The following is a 20406-nucleotide window of genomic DNA, read 5'->3' as shown; positions in this document are numbered from 1 at the left end:
CTATTTCAAAAAGATAACCCGGGTTGTTGTATGGAGGATACAAAAGTCAGATCGAAGCTGCCGAACAGACGAGATGAGTGGGGTTTAGACTACATTGATGCGGATGGCGAAGTGAAATTGTCCTGGGTAACATCCTGATGTTTCAGTAGTTGATTAGATGATGTTCATATTAATAGTTAATGTTTTTTCCAGCTTTATTGAGATCTAGTTGACATAGAGTATTGTATAAGTTGAAGGTGTATAACCTGATAATTTGATGCACGTATACATGGGGAAAAGATTTCCTGAAGAAGGTCAGTTAAGACATTCAGCACTCACATACTTATTATATTTTGTGTGTGGTGAGAACATTTAAGGCCAATCATAGTTAAGAGCATTTTCTATGTGTCAAGCAGCATTCTAAATACTTTTTATGTATGAATGTATTTCATTCTGGCAATAATCCCATGAAGTAGTGCTGTTTTAGTGGTACTGAAATTTTGATTTTAGATGAAAAAACTGGCACAAACGCTTGCCAAAGATCACCTACCTGGTAGTGGGAGGAGTCAGAACTTTGACAGAATCTGGTGAGCAAAATGAAGGAATTGGGCAAGTCTTAAGATTGGGGTGGGGGGGGGGTGGAGGGTGCAGTGAGTAGAAGGCTGTGTCATTAGCCAAGACTGAGATGCAGAAATGCAGCAGGTCTAGGGTGGTGGGGGAAGGTTTTGAGTCTGTACATTTGGTTTTGGATTAAGTTTGAAGAGCTGTGAGTGGGAAATCCAAATGGATATGCCCAGAAGATAGTAGACAGTAAGTACTAGAATCACATTTGTTCCTTTTTAAGTGTGTGAAAATTAATCTTTGAAAAAGAAAATACTGTTTTAATTTCTTTTTTTTAATATTTATTCATTTTTGAGAGAGAGAGAGAAAGAGGGAAGGGGCAGAGAGACACACACAGAATCTGAGCTGTCAGCACAGAGCCTGACGCAGGGCTCGAACCCATGAACCGCGAAATCATGACCTGAGCCGAAGTCAGACGCTTAACCTACTGAGCCGCCCAGGCGCCCCTAGAAAATACTGTTTTCATGTACACATTATGCAGCTGTGGTAAAACATAGGGGAGAATCAGCGGTACTGTCTCCTAGCCCCTGAAAAGAAAGTGCTGTTAACAGGGCGAGATCCTTTGCGATAGTGCATCCACTTTACGTGAAGTTAGAGGAAGGTAGAAGACTATCGTACCTGGGACTCTGTGACGTTGTTGGACCATAAGGAAAGAGGAGAGGCACTCGTGACGAGTGCGCAGCCGCCAGATGAGGGGTGAACGGCCTTCATCACAGACCCCCCTCCCACCCCCACCCTTTGCTCCGGCATTCCACCACACGTCCCGCTGCCTTGCTCTAACCGCGGGGTATCCCTGTTCAAACCCTGCGGTTTATGGGAACCGCTTTTGTTGAAGTCATTAAAGAAAGAAAGGCCTGTGACTTCTCTTTCCGAAGCACCGCCTGTTTTCTGTGTCATTTCAGTCTCATTAATCAGCGCTGCCGCGAGGCAGACATATTGCTGTGTATTTTACTGTCCCCTGCACAGCAGCCCCTGCGTCTCTGCCCCCAGGCCGACGCATTGGGGAAAAAGAGGGAGGGAAACCATCAATCTTCCCAGTTGCACATGTCAGCAGTGATTCCTTCCCCCTTCCTGTTGGCTGTCTCTCTCACCACCTGTGTTTAGAATTAGCATGGAAGCTGCTGCCCAGATGAATAAGAACCACTGTCCCTGTCACCTGCCCTGGTCCGGGCCACCACTCCTGAATGAAAACAAGAAGTCCATAGGGCAATTATCTTCATATTGTGAACGGTGCAGGAAAGAGAATCGCACACCCCCTTAGAAGTTCATTAAAGCTTCACATTCAAGGAGATTTTAGGTCATGCGTTCTAGAAGGTAGCATCATTTATTGGAGCAGAGGAGTAAAAGCAAATAATTTCTTGGTGCCTTGCTGTATTTTCATAGTCTCCCTCCAAGTATGCACAGCTGGTTGATCTAGCCAGGTTCAAGTCCACTACTCACCAGCTATGTGTTATTCTCTGTACCCCTCTGTGCCTCAGTTTCTTCATCTTTAAAACCGAGATGATGATAATACCTACCTCATAGGGCTATTGTGAGGATTCAATGAGGTAATGCGTTCATAGCTCTTGCTACAGTACTTTGCATATTGTAAGCACTCCAGTGTTAGTTTAGCCATTAATTACCATGGTTAACTTCATTGTTCAAATAATAAAACTGAGAGGTTCAGTAATTTGTGCAAGTGATAGGAGTGCAGAAGGATTTTTTTTTTTAATTTTTAAATGTTTATTTATTTTTCAGAGAGAGAGAGAACATGAGCAGGGGAGGGACAGAAAAAGAGGGAGTCACAGAATTTGAAGCAGGCTCCAGACTACGAGCTGTGAGCACAGAGCCCAGCGTGGAGCTTTGAACTCACAAACCGTGAGATCATGACCTGAGCTGAAGTCAGATGCTTAACCAACTGAGCCACCCAGGTGCCCCAGAAGGAATTTGAACTTGGCACTGTCTGATCCCCCAAACTCATGCCCTTTTTGTTAAACTACATTGTTTCCATTCCAGCTCTATCTTAAAGATAACTTCATATGTGAGCTTAATAATTCATTTATTTCCCATCATATAAAGCAAAAATGGTAACTGACAACATTCCTATTAGTACAAGACTCTTGTAATTACATGTCAATTAACAGAATCAGGCTGTATGCAGAAAAACTATTTTAAAAATTTTGCTGTACTGGGGCTCCTGGGTGGCTTAGTCGGTTAAGCTTCCAACTCTTGATTTCAGCCAGGTCATGATCTTGTGGTTCGTGGGACTGACCCCCATGCCAGGCTCTGTGCTGACAACGCAGAGCCTGCTTGGAATTCTCTCCCTCTCTCAGTCCTTCCCTGCTTTCTCTCTCTCTCTCTCTCCCCAAAATAAATTAATAAACTTACTTAAAAAAAAAAAAAAACTTGGCTACAGATGATGCTCTGCCCTTAAAAAAAAAAAAGTTGAACCACACTTTATCAAAAAGGAGGTCATTACTCCCATCACTTGGGGTAACAACCATTGTTATTAATGTGTATTCTTCTTTCTTGTTGGAATTCATCGATGTAACAAATCCCGGTGGGCTAAGCATTCCTCTTAGACCTTGAGGGGGCTGCTATTAGTTTTCCCAATTTACCAATGGGGACGTTCTGTGACTTGCACAAGGAAGCACATCTAATACACTGCAGAGCTGGCATTGAACTCAGTGTCTGGCTCCAGAGTTAGACCCTTCACCTACCCTGCATGACCCTCAGTACTTAAATTCTCCTTGTCTATTTCACAGGATTCTATCTCATAAAAATAAAATTTAATATTATTTAATAGTTCTCCTATGATGGGTATGTTGTGTTTATGGCCCTCTCACTATGAAGTAATGTAGAGAATGCCAGGTATCCTTACTTTCTTTTATAAATATTTCTTTAGGACAGATTTCTATTCATTGGTTGGATCAAAATATGTAAATACTTAAAATTTTGACCTCCATAAATGGTCAGATAACTTATAGAGTGCTTACTACATGCCAGGCACTAAGCACTTTACACTAATAAATGTATCATAGTCCTCCCCTCTCCCAACCATCCATTTAATAGATGCTCAAGGCTATATAAGTAATAGGCATAGGGCTTCAATCCAGGCCATCTAATGTGAGCCTGCTTGTTACCATGGTTAATAACCAAATGAGTTACTATAGTCCTATTTTACTGCTTGACTTTGTCATTTTACAATTTATACCAAAGTCAAGACAACAATATAGGCTGACACAAGGGTCTGCGCTGCAGCAGGTGTATTTAAACCATCCCCAGGAAGTGCGTCAGTCTACAGGTTGGACGATGAGAAAGGGAGGCATGGGTGGCAGGAAAATGAGACTTTATCTTGATAGTGGTCAAAACAGTCAAAGAGATTCTTTTCTGGAAGGAACTATATAACTTTAGAAGTTTTCTCCTCCATTTGTAGCATAGTACCTCGTAAGAAATTGACACTATGTCTCTCTCAAAGGTTCAGAGCACTTGAGTTACTCTAGGAGTTGTTTCCTATACCATTTATAAGAATTTCCAGCATCTCTACTTTTTTATATATATATATTTTTATTTATTTCTAGGAGAGAGAGAGAGAGAGACAGCGTGAGCAGGGGAGGGTCAGAGAGAGAGAGGGAGATACAGACTCTGAAATAGGCTCCAGGCTCTGAGCTGGCAGTCAGCACAGAGCCCGACGCGGGGCTCGAACCCATGAACCACGAGATCATGACCTAAGCAAAAGTCGGATGCTTAACCTACTAAGCCACCCAGGCGCCCCTCAGCATCTCTACTTTTATGTAGCTAACACCACCTGTTGTTTGTCCAGGTTTAGGTCAACCAAGTAACCATAAGACCTACCAAGAACTGTTTAAGTCTTGAATGCAGACTCTTTCCTAGGAGCCGGAAGGAGTTAGACTTTTCCAGGCAGGAAAATGGGTAGAAAAGAGCATTCTATGCAGAGATCATTTTGTTTTCTATCCATTACAATTCTGATATCAAAACCTTTTTGTGGGATTATTTTCTTGGTAAAGCCCGGGCTATGTGTGCTTCCTGAATTCCTGAGCCATAAGGATTTATGGAACTGGACATTGCCAAGTAAGTCTACCTAGCATCAAAGATGGTGTGCTTTCTTGTCACAGGTGTCTTTTCTCACCAATGTAGAGACTCTAACACCACCTTCATAATCTGTTGGTCCTCCCTGATGCCAAATGTGATAGCATTGCCTGATGGCCAAATGGCTTCTGACCATGAATTAATAAATGCCTGTCTCAGGAGTTTTATTACCTTGGAATATAAATTATAAGCAAATGAACATACTTTTCACATTTTTACAGTGTGTGTGTGTGTGTGTGTGTGTGTGTGTGTGTGTGTGTGTGTTTCCTAGCAGGTCAGCAGCTTTGGAGAATACTTATATAGTTGTTGGCTTTGAAGAGTGTTTTTTCAATCCTGGCCACACATTAGAATCACCTTGGGAGCTCTTAAAACTCCCAGCGCTCATGCCAAATCCCAAGCTGATTAAATCAGAATCTTTGAGGATAGGACTCAGGCATTGGTAGTTTTTAAAGCTCCAGGTGATGACTGTGCAGCCAGGATTGAGAACTGTTGACTGAGAAGGTATCTTCTTTTTTGTTCATAGTGTTTTCATCTGTACTTCAGTTAAAGTGGTTGAAGTGCATATTTTAAGAATTGATATTGGTGCCCCCAAGCCCCTCTCAAACTGGAGCATGCCCCAAAATCACTCGGAAAGCTTGTTGAAGCACGGATCATGTTGCTTACTTCTTCTGGGATAAGCCCACTTTTAGAATTTGTGAGTTGGTAGGTCTGGGTTGGGACCCAGGAATTGGCATTTATAATAAGTCCCCTATTATGGCGATGTTGCCAATACTGGGGACACATGAGAACATCTGCTCCGATGCCTTCCTTCCACCTTCCCTCTGCTCTTTTCTTTGCTGCCAGGGGCTGGCCAGGGCACCTGTCTCCAGGGCCACCTGTGCTGTCATTATCCACCTTAGGAAAGGGATGCTTCAGCGTACTGCACCCTCCAAGTAACCACGCAATCCAATTTTAAAAGTCTACTCCTTATGCAAGTGCAACTTCCTCCTCATTCCAGATCACCCTCTTACGCCCTTTGTACATCAGAATCAGAAGCACCACCAGGTGGGGTTTTGGCATCCCAAAATGGAACTTGGATTTCACTTTCCCCAGAAACAATTTTGTGAATGGTGTGTAGGTACAGCTGAAATGGTGGTGTTAAAACCATTCGTCAAGAATACCACGGGCCCAATGAGACTTCAATGGACTGCCTTCCAGGAATTTAACCACCATTTAAAGAACTGAGTTTCTGAGTGTCAGAAAACCAATTTTCAAACAAACTCTTAGAACGTAACCTGTTGAGGAACTACATATAACTGGAACATTTGATTCACTTTGTTTATAGTTATTTTGCCCCTTTACATTTTGGAGCCAAAGTGGGGTGGGGGAGGATTTGTCATTCATTCCACTAACATTTATTAGGTGCTCACAATGTACCTGGCACTGCTGTGGACTGGGAATATAAAGATGAAAAAGACAGCTTCTGCCCTAGAGGAGCTCATATTCTAGCGGGAAAATATTTTCTAAGCAAATAAGAAAATATTTACCAAGTTGACAGTGTGATATGTGCAATAATGAACTAATGAAGGAGGGATTTGTTCTGCCCTGGGGGCAGGGAGAGGGGTATGGTGGGGGGGGACTGGGTACGGGGGAGGGAGAAAGAGAGGAAGAAGGAAGGAGGAGGGGGAGGCAAGGGGGGACGGCTGACTCTGTGCGTGTGTGTGGAGAGAGAGAGAGAGAGAGAGAGAGAAGGCTGGTTTAAGAGGTTTAGAATGAGGGAGACACTGTTAGGCCTTGAAGACCCAGGAGAGTTGCCCAGCAGAGAAGGCAATTAAGGGCATCCAAGACAATGGGACAGTCTGCACGTGGGCAGGAATGAGCTCTATAAGACTGGCAGTCACCAGGCCAGCTCAGCTCCTCACGGAGGGCTATGGAGGATGCCTGGGAAGGGTTACCGGCCACACGAAGTTTGAACCTTAGCCCAGAAGAAGAAAGGAGAAGATTTATGCACACAGCATGTATAGTGTTTGCATTGTTATCTCAGACCTTCTTTTTGAAGAACTTTCTTCTCCCGTATGTGTTCCACTACCCTGAGGAAGACATTTTCTTTTTAATTGTCAACAAAATACTGATACTTAGAAAATGTCTTGAATTGAGCAGTTTTCAGACCTGTGCTCTGGGCCCCCCTCAGAGGCTGGCTGGGGTGAGGGTCGCTGTCCCATTATCCACCCACCTACCAGGTTTCTCTTTGGATTGCTTTACATGTTGGGCATATCTAGTGAGAATACTGCATTTGAAAAGGGTACACGACTAAAAAAGAAAGGCTTTAAAACCACTGTAATCTAATCCTCACACATTTAGGAATAGTGTGAGGGCTTTGGTGTGCATAGCCAAATCTCTCAACTGTGGGCAAAAAGTTAAACATTCTCAGACCATCAGCTAAAGGTGGGACATTAGTCATGCACTGAGGTTGATGTGTGACGGGTGACAGTGGTTAGGAAGGTTAGCCATCAGTTGGTCCCAAGAGGTAATGATAAAATCATTTCTCCCCAGGATGATCTAATCCTTTAAGATCAATGTTTGAATTTTCTTAGGAGGAAAAACTAATCTGTTCTTAAGCATCTCAGATTGTTCTTTACACTTTTAAAAGTTGAGAACTTCTTGAACTCTTGCCTGTGTTAACTGTTCCATTCAACATAAAAATACAATGTGCGGTGGTCATTGAGACGTTTATGTCAAGAACTTGACACTTGCTCATTTGGTTTAGCAAGCAGTGTTATCATTAGGAATTAAAAGTGTTTCTCACCACATACCATGTTACGTTATAATTATTTGTCATCTTCAGATAATATGTTAATTTAGTTTTAATCATCTTTCCAATGAAAACTAAAAGCACTGACTGGATTATTCTGTACCTACATATAACTTATTTATGTTTTTAATCTATTTTCTTCTTTATTTTTAAGTTTATTTATTTTGAGAGAGAGAGAGAGAGCATGAAGGAGGGACAGAGAGATGGGAAGAGAGAGAATTCCAAGTAGGATCCGCACCATCAGTGCAGAGCCCAATGTGGGGCTTGAACCTACTAACCACGAGATCATGAGCTGAGCTGAAACCAAGAGTCAGATGCTCAAGCAACTGAGCCACCCAGGTTCCCCCAAATAACCTTTGCATTTAAATATAACTTATCTGCCCTGAGGTAACATTGCAGCCTTTCTGGGAGCCAGAGTCCCCAGACCTTGTACTTTATCATCTCTGTCTGATGGGGAGACATTTGCTGAGTTGCTATTTAACATGTGGAAAGATAACAAAGGAAAAAGACCTGCAGAATATAAGCCCAGAGAGCTGTTGAGATACAAAAGAAATCGCTACAGAAGAAAAGAACACGGTAAACGCCCAAACCTGGGGTGGAGTGTCCTGTGGTCTGTGGCTGAGCTCTTGGGTTCTGGATTCTGGTCCCAGCTGTATGCCGTGTGTCCATGGTCTTTTGGTAAACATGGCTGTGACACACTTTGTCCTTCTGAAAAGGCAGGTATTGGTGGCTGAGGATGCTCGAAGGCCAGGCCAGCCCAGAGGTGAAGAAATTCTAAAAGGGCCACAGCCCACTGTGGAGGAAGGACCCCCCTGCCAGTGATCTATCCCCACAGTGTCCTTCCCTAGAAGGTGATGCCAGTAGGGGCACCTGGGTGGCTCAGTCCATTAAGCAGCCGACTCTTGATCTCAGCTCGGGTCATGATCTCACGGTTTTGTGAGTTCAAGCCCCGCATCGGGCTCTGGGTTGACAGCATGGAGCTTGCTTGGGATTCTCTCTCTCCTTCTCTCTCAACCCCTCTCCTGCTTACACTGTCTCTGTCTATCTCAAATAATAAGTAAATAAACTTAAAAAAAAGAAAGTGAAGCCAATAATTCCAACTCCATCAAGCAAGATAAGGTATGTGCAAGTGGCAGGGAGTAGTTCCTCTCACTGCAGTTCATCACAAGAAGGAAAATGTGTGTGCATAAGCCTTCCATCCCAGGATGGGGGCCACACAGAGCACACAGGGAAAATAGACGCGCAGCACGTGAAATTTGGAAGAGGCTTAAATAAGTCTGCAGGAGACTTTTTAAAAGTCAAGTTTATTCCTTTTAAACTCTTTCATAGCCTAACAATATACATTAAGTGTTCATCATCTGTGCCATTGAGGAACTCACAGATGAATGGGCTTGTCACTTCCTTCTAATTTTTTCTTTTTAAAATAATTTTTCTCTTCGGTTTTAATTACTGGTTTTATCATCTCTTGTTTGGGGGTGATGTAAGACCCCCTTTCTCTTATACTGAATTAATATTTACTGTATTGATTCCCAGGTCTGAGCATCTGGTTTCATTTCTAAGCAGAAATGAACCCATTTTTATTGGTGCTGAGTCAGCATTTTCTCTCCACGCTCTGGGCTCTCCGTACTTTTCTGGAAGAGCAGACTGTGGCAGAACAATGCTGAGCTGTGGCCAAAGAAAGCCTCAGAGAAGCACCTGGCTTCTTCCAGCCATGGCAGAGGTGCTGTTTTTTCTCTGCCGAGTCTCCTCTGTTTCAGCTCTGAAATCACTAATTGGTAGTGGGGGCATTTTCAAAAAAAGAAAAAGAAAAAGAAAAAATGGGAGCTGTTCAAGGAACCTAGCACTGAAACAGTAGGGTGATATATATGATAGAATTGAGGAACACTGGCAGAGAGCCAAGGAGTCAGAACCTTAAAATGTATTTTTCTTTATACACAATTAGAAGAACATATAGACTTACAGAAAGAGACTTTTAACCCAATTAGTTAATAATATTGGTTACCTTTTTTTATATCACACTCTGGGATAACGTGCGCTTTACTGAACCAATTAGATGCAGCGGCTGTTTCCCATGGTTTTGGTGTGCTGTTGACTGTAGTTAAAACAGGGGAGGTGAATGAATGGTTGCTGATACAGATGGCTACCAGCAGGTCTTGGTTATAAGAATCTTGAAGTTTTTACTACAAGCCCTTGGTTCCCAACACCATACCCAAGTTGAAAGTGTTCCAAAGCTAGTAGGCAGCCTCCTTTCCATGTGTTTTATTCACTTGGAATCAAAGACAGAAGCTCTTTTTAGCTAATCTCAAAAGCTATCTTCTGCTATAATGAGCAGCTTCCGATTTTTCCGTTGTTTCTGGGTACGGTAATTACAAGGAAGATGATCGTGAATTTTGGACATGCTCCGTACCTAAGACAGGAATGGTATTAGCCACGTCTGTCAAATTGGTATTTGATTTGAACACCCACCCACTCTCTGGAATATATCAAATCTCCGGGATGAAGCTGCCCATCAGTAATGCGGATGCTGTTACAAAATGAGCCAGTGAATCAATTGATTGGAAGTGGCATTTGTTAAGGAAATCACACCTGAGATAAAAATGAAGCCCTCTCTTGTAAAACGCTCCTTACTTATCCTCTGCACATTGCTGTGGGATTACAGACTTTTTCATCAGAGCCTGGGGGCCAGTCCTGAAGCTGTGTTCTTTGTGGCTTGCCTCCTGTCCGCTGGGAAGCCCACGCTCCTCTCATTTTCATTCTTGTCCAACTCTAGCGCTTTTGAACACAGAGCCCCCATCCTCCAGCCGCCCAAGCTCTGCATTCCAGCCCTGTGATTTCATGGTACCCGGCGGAGCTCCCCTACCGGGCCGGCATGACTCTTGCAGGGGGAGCAGATGGGAACACAAACTCACTGCACAGGAGCAGGACACTCTGTATATTTTTAAGACCAGGAATCCAGTTCTCATTTAAAGGCTGTCTTTTTTTTTTTTTTTTTATAGCTCCTTGAAAATTGAACAAAACCTCTCCTGTTGCTCTTACTTCTTGATAACATCCTTCCCTCTGTGCGGATGGATAGAATCTCAGAAAGTAGAGAATGGAGGAGATACATTAGATTGTGTCTGGTCCATCCCCACTGGTTACCATTCTTTTTTTCCCACAGTCTGTCCTGTAATGCTTTTCTCTTTCAGTTTTCTCGAGACTTAGTTTCCCCATTTCTCCAGGGGAAGGATTCCTTGGTTTGACCATGGAGGAACATGTGTGCAAAGATTCATAGTCTTTATTTTTAGCTTGATATTTCTGCCCTTCATTGCCTTTACATTAGCATAAACAGCCCCTCTTCGTCCTAAGTGAAGTATTTTTGGATGGTATTTTTTTTTTCCTCTTCCATTTATTAAGTTCAGAGCTTGTTTTTCTGCTTTGCTTTCTCTCTTCATCAATCAGTCCCTAAAGCCCATTAATCATGTTTTTTACCTCACTGAAAGCTCCTTTGCTTATTCCCATATCAGGAACCCAGGGCTGGTTATGGTCCCAAGGTACTGAAGAAGCCTCACTGATATGTGCTTATCCCATGCTAACTCTCTCTCTCTCTCTCTCGTCCCCTGCCCCCAGCCTCAGTTCACAACCACAAACTGTTTCAACAAAAATGTTCCTAAATTATGATGGGGGAAGTAGTCATATAGTCATCGCAAGGCTGTGTGTGTGTGTGTGTGTGTGTGTGTGTGTGTGTACGTGTGGTTTTAAGTGGTATGATTATATTTGTTCTCAGTTACTTAAAAGATATTTTTCATATCCTTGGAGCCACAAATCCTTCAGTTCTCCCGAGTACTTGGATCAAGTGCATTTCTGGACCACAGAACTGTGATGCATCGATAGAATATAGCATTCTATTTTAGAGCTGTCATCTGAGAAGTAGGCAGGAAAGTAGTCAGATGTGAGGAAAAGAGACTGTTTGTAGGACTTAGAATTCTTGAGGAAAGAGAAGGGCAAAATTTGAATAGCTTTGGCCCTCACGTATCTAGTAGATTAGCTCTTAAAAGCTACTTAAGTATACAGACTTTTTTCTTATATCACTTTCTTTTTTGTTTTTGTTTTTTTTATATCTCAGCTGTACTGAGGTATAATTGACAAATGAAGTTGTAAGATATTTAAAGTGTACATCATGGTGATTTGATACACACATGCCGTGTGAAAGACCCCCTCCTCCTGGTTAACTAGCATACCATCACCTCACATGTTTGTTTTTGTTTGTTTGTTTGTTCTGCTGAGAATATTTAAGTTCTACTCTCTTAGCAAATTCCAGTTATACCATACAGCGTTATCAACTATAATCATCATGTTATACCTTAGATCCCCACACGCTTTATGGTTTCATGGATTAGAGGACATAATATAAAAACATCCATTCTCTCCAAAGCAATCTATAGACTCAATGCAATCTCAGCCACAAACCCCAACAGTTTTTTGTTTTCTCTTGGAACTGGACAAGGCATTTCTAAAATGTATTGAGAAATATAAAAAGCCGAGGATGAATGGGTAAGATAACTCTTGAGAAGAAGGTAAAAAGACACTCCACTATGTCTCAAGACTTACTACTGGCCTTTTAGAGACACATAGACCAATGGGACAGAATAGAAAGACTGGGTACAGACCCAAGCATAAAGGGGTGTTTGGTTTATGACAGAAGTGGCATTCCAGAGTAATGGTCAAAGACAGTCTTTTCCATAAATGCTACTAAGACAATCTGATATATCCACATGGGAGAAATAAAAGAAATTGGATGCCTACCTCACATCATATACAAAAAATTCCAAATGGATACAGAATCAAATGTAAAAGATAAAACTTCAAAGCATACTCACACATGTGTATACATATGCTTTATATATGTATATATGTATACACACTCATACCTTTGTGACATCAAGGTATTGGAAGATTTCTATGCCATAAAAATCTGTAGTCAAAAATCATATATTTGGTAAAATTAAGAATATCTTGTCATCAAATATAACATGAAGAAGACAGATAGCTACACAATGAAAAGACTATATTGGCCATACATGTAATTGATAAAATATTAGTATCCAGAATATATAAAAATACTTAAATCAGTAACAATCCACTCAGAAAAATAGGCAGAACGACCTCAATAGGGTCTCCACAGAAGAGGAAATAAAAATAGCCAATAACTGTAAGAGTTCTCAACCTCCTGAACAGAGAAATGCAATTAAACCATAATGAGATTTCACCTCCTAGCCACCATATTAGCTCAAAATGAGAATACTGGCAGTGTTGATGACGATGAGAGGCAACAGAAATTGATGGTAGAAATCGCAGTATGTTACATAGTTAGGAGTAGTTTAATACACGGTAGGACACTTGAAGAGAACTCGTGCTGACCTGATGACCCAGCAGTTAGGTATATACACTAGAGAAGGTGGGCACACAGAACACAAAGATGTGGAGTTTTTCTCCATACCTTAATTTTTGGAAATTTGCAAGCCTACAGAAAAGTTGCAGTATTAATACAATGAATGTGATAAAGTCTCACTGGATAGCAGCTAGTGGAAAGAAGTAAGTGACACTTACCTTGATACACCAACTTCGCCTCTTATTAGCTGTGTGACCATGGGCGATCGGTGAGCCTCAGTTATCTCCTCTGTAAGTTAGAGGTAATAAAATGCCTGCCGTGTTGGGTATTGGAAGAATTAAATACATTAATGTATATAAAGCCCTGAGCATAAATGCCTGTAACATAGTTGTCCAGCAAGTTACAGCTGCTGTTATTAATGTTTTGTTGATAATGATAATGACACCTTTTACTTTTGCAGAACCTTTCAATGACAGCACATTTACTGATGCGTATTCATTTTTCATGTTCCACTACCGAATGCAGAATTATTCCAGAGAAAAATAGCCTTTCTTTTTCATCCTGAATTACTTTTTTTCTTCTCATTTTCTTATTACAATTTCAATATTAGAAAGTGCAAACCGGTGGGGATACGTGCCCTTAACAAACATGTTTTTATAATTTAAAAAAGGATAGAGAAAGGAAAACTACTCTCGAAGAAATAAAAGTATGATTTGATCAAAAGTAAAAGGAAATGGAAGCACAAAACCAGTTAGGTGACTTTATCAAGAAGCAACATTAGAAATAGCATGTTGGTTTTCTCATTTCTAGCCCAAGAGCTTGCACACTGAGTTGTCATATCAGCAATTATTTTTCAAGAAAACCGAATGAAGTAAATAGCACTAGCTCGTGGCTCTCATGCTATGCCTCCCTTGCCTGAACCACAAAATGAATGAAATCACATGAAAAACCTTTGAAATCATGTTAAAAGCCCTTCAATCCCCAGTGAACTTTGGTTCAGTGTCTGCAGTCTTTCTCACTGATCCCCAGATGCACAGTCATCTTTTCCTTGGGGGAACTCCTGCCCGTGCCCCACTATTTATGTTTGCAGACTGACTATGATCCTGTTGCCACGTTGCACCGTGACAGATCTCTTTGTAAACATGTCCTCTGTCTCCAGTTAGCTGGCATCTCCTGGGGGTCCAGACCTTTTCTTCATGTGCCTTTGTATTTGTACGTTTTTGAGTGCAAGAAAGGAAACACATTTTAAATATCATGTGTCCTTAGTAACACCTCCCATAGTGCCTTGCACAGAGTACAAAATAAATACATAAGGATGATGACTGTCAGGTTGCAGTTGTAAAAAATAGAATTAGTCATAGCCATGCTAACACGGGCATGGGATTCACGGATTCTGCCTCTAAAGCAAATGTCTGTTTTCCTCTGTTCCAGAAGGAAGCCGTAGAGCGAGTGTTCTCTGGCATTCAGCCTACGGGAATCCCCCACCTTGGCAATTACCTGGGAGCCATTGAGACGTGGGTGAGATTGCAGGAGACACATGGCTTGGTGCTGTACAGCGTCGTTGACCTACATTCCATCACTGTCCCCCAAGACCCGGCTACCCTTCGGCAGAGCATCCTGGACATGACTGCTGTTCTTCTAGCCTGTGGCATCAACCCAGAGAAGAGCATCCTTTTCCAACAATCTCAGGTCAGCTTCTCAGATCAGAACCAAGAAAACCTGTGTTTTCTAATTATTTGAGGAAAAGTTTGAATGGTTTATATAGCTCCTATCTATGATTCTTCTCAAATTGCTTAAGAGTGACTTCATCATATGCAATGATTTCATTTTTATTTTTTATTTGAGAGAGAGAGAGAACATGAGTGGGGGAGAGGGGCAGAGAGAGAGAGAGAGAGAGAGAGAGAGAATCTTAACCAGGCTCCACTCTAAAGGCAGAGCCTGACACGGGGCTCAATCCCATGACCCTGGGATCATAACCTGAGTCGAAATCAAGAGTGGGACGTTCAGCCAACTGAGTCACCCAGGTGTCCTGCAATGATTTCATTTTGATGTTTACCCTATATTCATATCTGTAAATGTCATCTGATGCAATAGTATTTTTCACCTTTTCCTCCACTATACTTTACTTGCTTTGTATACCAAAATGTTGTAGCTCATTAGTGCTTATAACTCTGGAATTGTTTTTCTGTCCTGGGTCGAATTCAAACTGATGAATTCACACTGTTGACTAATCTCCTGGTGATCAAGGATAGAGTTTAGCAACCAGTGGTTTTGCATAATTCCATGTTGCTTTACTGGGTATTGCATTTGGAAGCCCTATTGGATAGTTCCCATTGTTCATTCTTTGTATAATAGCTTTTGAGAAGATTTGAGAGAACTGGCTGGGAAATTGGAAGACCATGTCCAGTCTCTTGAGTCCAAGCCAAGAAAGGATTCAGAGCAAAGCCAAAATATTTGACTCATATCATCACTATGGCTGAATCAGTTTACTCTTGGACGGACAGATAGCCTGGACCAGAGACAGGGCCCTTAAGAGACTCCCTAGCAAAGATGAGAAATTTAACTGGATCATGCCCTCATTATACATCTACTTTAACGTTATGACAAAGCTCCAACCCAAGAACAGTGTGTTATACATGTTTTGGCACATGTTAACATGTATACATGTATGGTGTGTGTTATACATGTGGATATCTCCTTCCTTGATTATAAACTTCGGACAATCATCTTTTATTTTTTTTTTTTTAGAGAGAGAGAGAGAGAGAGATGTCAGCAGGGGAAGGGCAGAGGGAGAAGGAGAGAGAATCTAAGCAGCCTCCATGCTCAGCATGGAGCCCAGTGCTGGGCTCAATCTGATGACTGTGAGATCATGACCTGAGCCAAAATCAAGAGTTGGATGCTTAACTGACTGAGCCACCCAGGTGTCCCTGACAATCATCATTTTTATGTATGTTTTATCACCCACAAAACTTAGTATAATAATTCATAGTGACCATTTAAAAAATATGTAATAAGTGAATACCTTAAAAAATAAATACATTTATCAGCTTAAAATGTGTTTCCAGCTTGGAGATAATGTGATAAAATAATAGAATCTGATCATTAAAATATCCGTAACGGCAACTTACCTCAATTTCCTTCCTCACAGTTGGTTAGAAAGCCACATCACTTTTCAGATTCAATCTTGGACTGATCTAATTGTTATAAGTATATAAATGTATTTGCTTATGTTGAACAAGTACCTGCCTCCCTATAATTTCCATCCATTCCTTTGACTTATGCTCTCTAAAAATACAGAATAAGTCAACTCTGTCTTCCACATGACTGCTTTTCAAATACTCAGATGCAAATTATGACTCACTCTCCTTACCCTTCAGATCCTTACCCCTTAGGTCTTACCTTCTTCAAGCTAGTGGTCCCACCTGGGGAACAGTCTTTCTCTCTGAAACTGCCCTATTTCGTGAAACAGTGTTTATTCAAACTCTTCCCATCTGTCACCAACATTATACTGCTGACCATCATCAGAACCACTTTTTAAGTTACTTGATACATCTTCTGTTCATCTAAGCTGTTTCTGATACAAGCTCCCTTTTGATCCTTAGGATACTGTTTCTTAAGAAAATATTCCCGGTATCTGTTTCCATACTTCTGGAAGGCAAAAACGTCTGTCTCCACAAAGTAACCACTTTGCCAGACTGCCTCGTTAAATGATGTTTAAAATTAAAGGCTCATTTACAACCACATCCAATACTTGCACTTTGAGCTCGTACCCCTAGGAATGATCACATTATAATTTTTTCCGTCCTTTTTAAAAATGTTTTATTTATTTCTGGGAGAGAGAGAGAGAGAGAGAGAGAGACAGCATGAGCAGGGGAGGGGCAGAGAGAGAGGGAGACACAGAATCTGAAGCAGGCTCCAGGCTCTGAGCTGTCAGCGCAGAGCCCGACGCAGGGCTCGAACCCACGAACCATGAGATCATGACCTGAGCCTAAGTCCGACGCTTAACCAACTGAGCCACCCAGGCGCCCCTTTTCCCTCCTTTTTAAAGGGTGTTTGGCGGTGATGTCTGTAAGCGTCTAAAATTTGTGCTAATTAAGGTCTCTTCTTCAACACGATACTTTGTTGTTCAAAACAGCCATTGAAAGAGCAGCCCACAGTATGGGAGACTTTGTGAGAATTCCCTCATAATGGAGGGAAAATGAAAGGCACCTTCCTTGTGATTTTTTTATGGTATGTGGTAAGCTCATTGGTTCCAATGGTGGTTGTGGGTCAAGGTCAGAGAGAGCAGGTCACTGGTGTTGCCTCGATACAGCCTCACAGTGCCTCGTCGCCTCCCATTCCTGCCTGCAGCTCTCTCCAAGGAATTTGAGTAGCCTGCCAGTAAAATGTGAGGGAGGTACTCATCAGCCCATAGGCCACAGTTCATCCCACAAAGACAATATGGAAGACTTCCTCAGGTGCCTTTCTAACCTTAAGTTATGGTTGGTCTCAGCCATTTCCTTCTTCAACTCAGGCAACCAACCTTAGTATAACTGAGTGGATGGACTGGATATTTTATCAAGTTTTCTTTCCTTGTTTAAATATTTAGTAAAGAAAATTTTAAATATGTATAGAAGAGTAGGGAGAATAGTGTACTGTACCCCCCCATTCCCCCCACATACTAGCATTTTGTAATTTGTCTCATCAAGGTTGTTCTTTGTGGTTGTTGAAGTATTTGAAAGCAGACACATCATGGCATTTTATCCCCTGAATATTTCAGTATGCCTGTCTGTAAACTGAGAATATTTTCTTACATAACCATATTACTATCATCACACCTAACAAAGCTAATGATAATTCCACATGATCATCAAATATGCAGCCTATATTCAAATTATGCTGATTCTCCCAAAATGTCTTTCATACTTAGCTTGTTTGAATAATGGTCCACATGTTACATTTTTTTCATATCTTTTGTCTTTTTCAAATTTTATTTTATTTCTCATAAAGTCAATCTCCCACTTAAAAATAATGAAACCCTTAGGTTTTTTTATACTCCACCTTTTTTTCATGGCTTTGATATGTTAATCAGATTTTCTTTTATTTGCTATAAAATTAGCTCTTTTGAACCCAAATTAAGCCTTGGTTTATTTTGTTGCTTTTTCTTTACCCTAATGTATATTACCTCATGTTTAGTGGTTCACAAAGTTGTTCATCACCGTTTTTAATAATTGGAATGGAAGCTATGCTTGCCTAGTGCCCGTAGAGTGCCTGGACATCAGTTCCTTCAGAACGGCCATGAAGCTTCTAGTTGTCCATGGAGGATGATGGGAAGTTCCTCCTCATGCTTTATCTTGAAAGTATGAGGTATGGATTGGATTTTCTTCTTAGAGCCATTCTCAAGTAGAAGTATAATCAAACAAGCTAGTTTCCCTGATGACCTTGTTATTATTGTGGACACGTGACCCCATATTTGCAATGTTCTCTTAGGTGAAAGAATCATCACGGTGTTCATGTTTTGTGTCTTACCATACAAAAAACCACCATCTTTTATCAATCTGTGGAGTCTCCCATAAATGGCGGCTAAAAAGAAAATACTGATAGCATTTTTGGATTTAGAAAAAAATGAAAGTCATGTTTATTAGAAAACTACTATTTTTAAATATGTAGGATTTGAAAAGACTCTCTTTTAATCCTCAAAAGAGCACACGAGTTAGGCATTACTGTTCTTTCACAGGTGAATACATTAATGTATGAAAATGTCCAGTAAATTATGAAATGTCCCCAGAATCATCTCTGAGAGGTGCCTGATACTTAGTAAATGTTTAAGAAATATGTCTTCTTAATTTGACCTGTGGTCATGCAGGTAGCAAATCCAGGACTCTTATTTCCTCCTAAGGCACCACTTTCAGAAGATGTTCTCATGGGAGAGAACCTTATTCTGCACCCCACCCTGCCTTTGCCTCGGTAGCTGGCGGCAGAGGGGCAGCAGAGAGCCAGGGCTGACCTCGAGGGCCTCACTTTCCTTGTCTGGACAGTCATATCACCCTTCCGCTCCAGCCTCCGACCCTCATATCAGCAGCCCATCCCCCCGCACTGTAGCCGTGGCCATCTTTATACTTCAGATGCCTTAGCACCTCTCTCCTATCCTCAGGTTAAAACTCTAAACTCAATTTCTAGAAAGCCCTTCAAGAATGAGGCCCCTGATCTATATTTATAAAATATACTTGTGTATTTTATATTTATATATTATAAAATATATTTATATACATTATGTTTATTATAAAAATAATATATATAACGGGATATTATTCAGCCGTAAAAAGGAATGAAATCTTGCCATCTGCGACAACATGGATAGACCTAGAGTGTATAATGCTGATCGAAATAAGTCATGGAAAGACATACTTTATGATTTCCCTCGTGTGGAATTTAAGAAACAAAACAAATGAGCAAAGTCAAAAAAAGAGAGACAAACCAAGAAACAGACTGTTAACTATAAAGAAGCCAGTGGTTACTAGAGGGGAGGGGACAGAGAAATGGGTGTAAGAGGTGATGTGCATTGAGGAGTGCACATGTGATTTGCGCCGGATGATGTGTGTGAGGTATTGTACATGTGAAACTAATATCACACTATAGGTTAACTATACTAGAATTAAAATGAAAAACAATTTAGAAAAAGATCGAGGCCCCTAAGACCATCAGTCCAGTGTTGTTTCCACTCCACCACCTTTTAATCATCAGGTTGTTTTTGTTCAGATGATCAGATGAAGGTTTATTAGTCTTCAAAGCAAGAGTTGGGGAAAGTTCTTGTTTTATTTTGTGAAAATTTGAAACTTACAAAGCAGATAACTTAGAGATCAGTTGTCTGTTTAATAAGAGCTTTTGTTAGTTCCTTTCTTTGGGAGTTTTATAATGCATTCAAGCTTTTAATTGATTATTAAATATGTAACCAAGAAGGTAGGAATTCAGAAAACAATTATACTTAAAGCCAGTGTCAGCTAAAGTTAGATATACCTTCATTCCCCTCCCCATACACAGTTATTTACAAGTAAAATGAAGAATTTGGGGGGCACCTGGGGAGCTCAGTCAGTTGAGTGGCTGACTCTTGGTTCTGGCTCAGGTCATGATCTCACAGTTGGTGAGATCGAGCCCCACATCAGCCTCTGGGCTGACAGCATGGAGCCTGCTTGGGATTCTCTCTCTCCCTCTCTCTTTGTGCCTCCCCTGCTCATGCACGTGCTCTCTCTCTCTCTCTCTCTCTCCCAAAACAAATAAATACACTTTTTAAAAAAAGGTATTTTTGAAATTGCAACCTAGAGAAAAATATTTTTTAATTATATAATGTGCTCTTTTCATGTAGTATCCATGGTGTTAAGCAAAGTACTTGGAGCTAAATATAAAGACTCATTCCCCAGGTGCTATAGTTGTATATGGGAGTAAGTTCTAGCAATCATTTGAAGTAGGGAAGGAATTTAGCTGTGTTATAATGCTTATTTTACCAATAATTTTCGTCTCCAGTCCTCTGCATTCTTTCTCAGCAGTCTGACTGAAACAATTTAGACGTATTGAAGATTTT

The 20406-nt window shown here is 41.1% G+C and overlaps 1 protein-coding gene across 1 annotated transcript in view; it reads left to right on the top strand.

The window, feature by feature from the left end:
• Window positions 1-20406, top strand: part of WARS2 (tryptophanyl tRNA synthetase 2, mitochondrial) — a 112266-nt gene that overhangs the window by 34346 nt on the left and 57514 nt on the right. Inside the window, exon 2 of the mRNA XM_039255674.1 lies at window positions 14280-14537. Coding sequence (XP_039111605.1) covers window positions 14280-14537 — 258 coding nt within the window. The remainder of the gene's footprint in view (window positions 1-14279; window positions 14538-20406) is intronic.

The sequence above is a fragment of the Hyaena hyaena genome, unplaced genomic scaffold, assembly GCF_003009895.1.
Source record: "Hyaena hyaena isolate Hyena2069 unplaced genomic scaffold, ASM300989v1 scaffold_539, whole genome shotgun sequence".
NCBI classification, from domain to species: Eukaryota; Metazoa; Chordata; class Mammalia; order Carnivora; family Hyaenidae; genus Hyaena; species Hyaena hyaena.
Note: the sequence above shows the minus strand (reverse complement) of the source record. Positions and strands in the feature narration are given on the sequence as shown.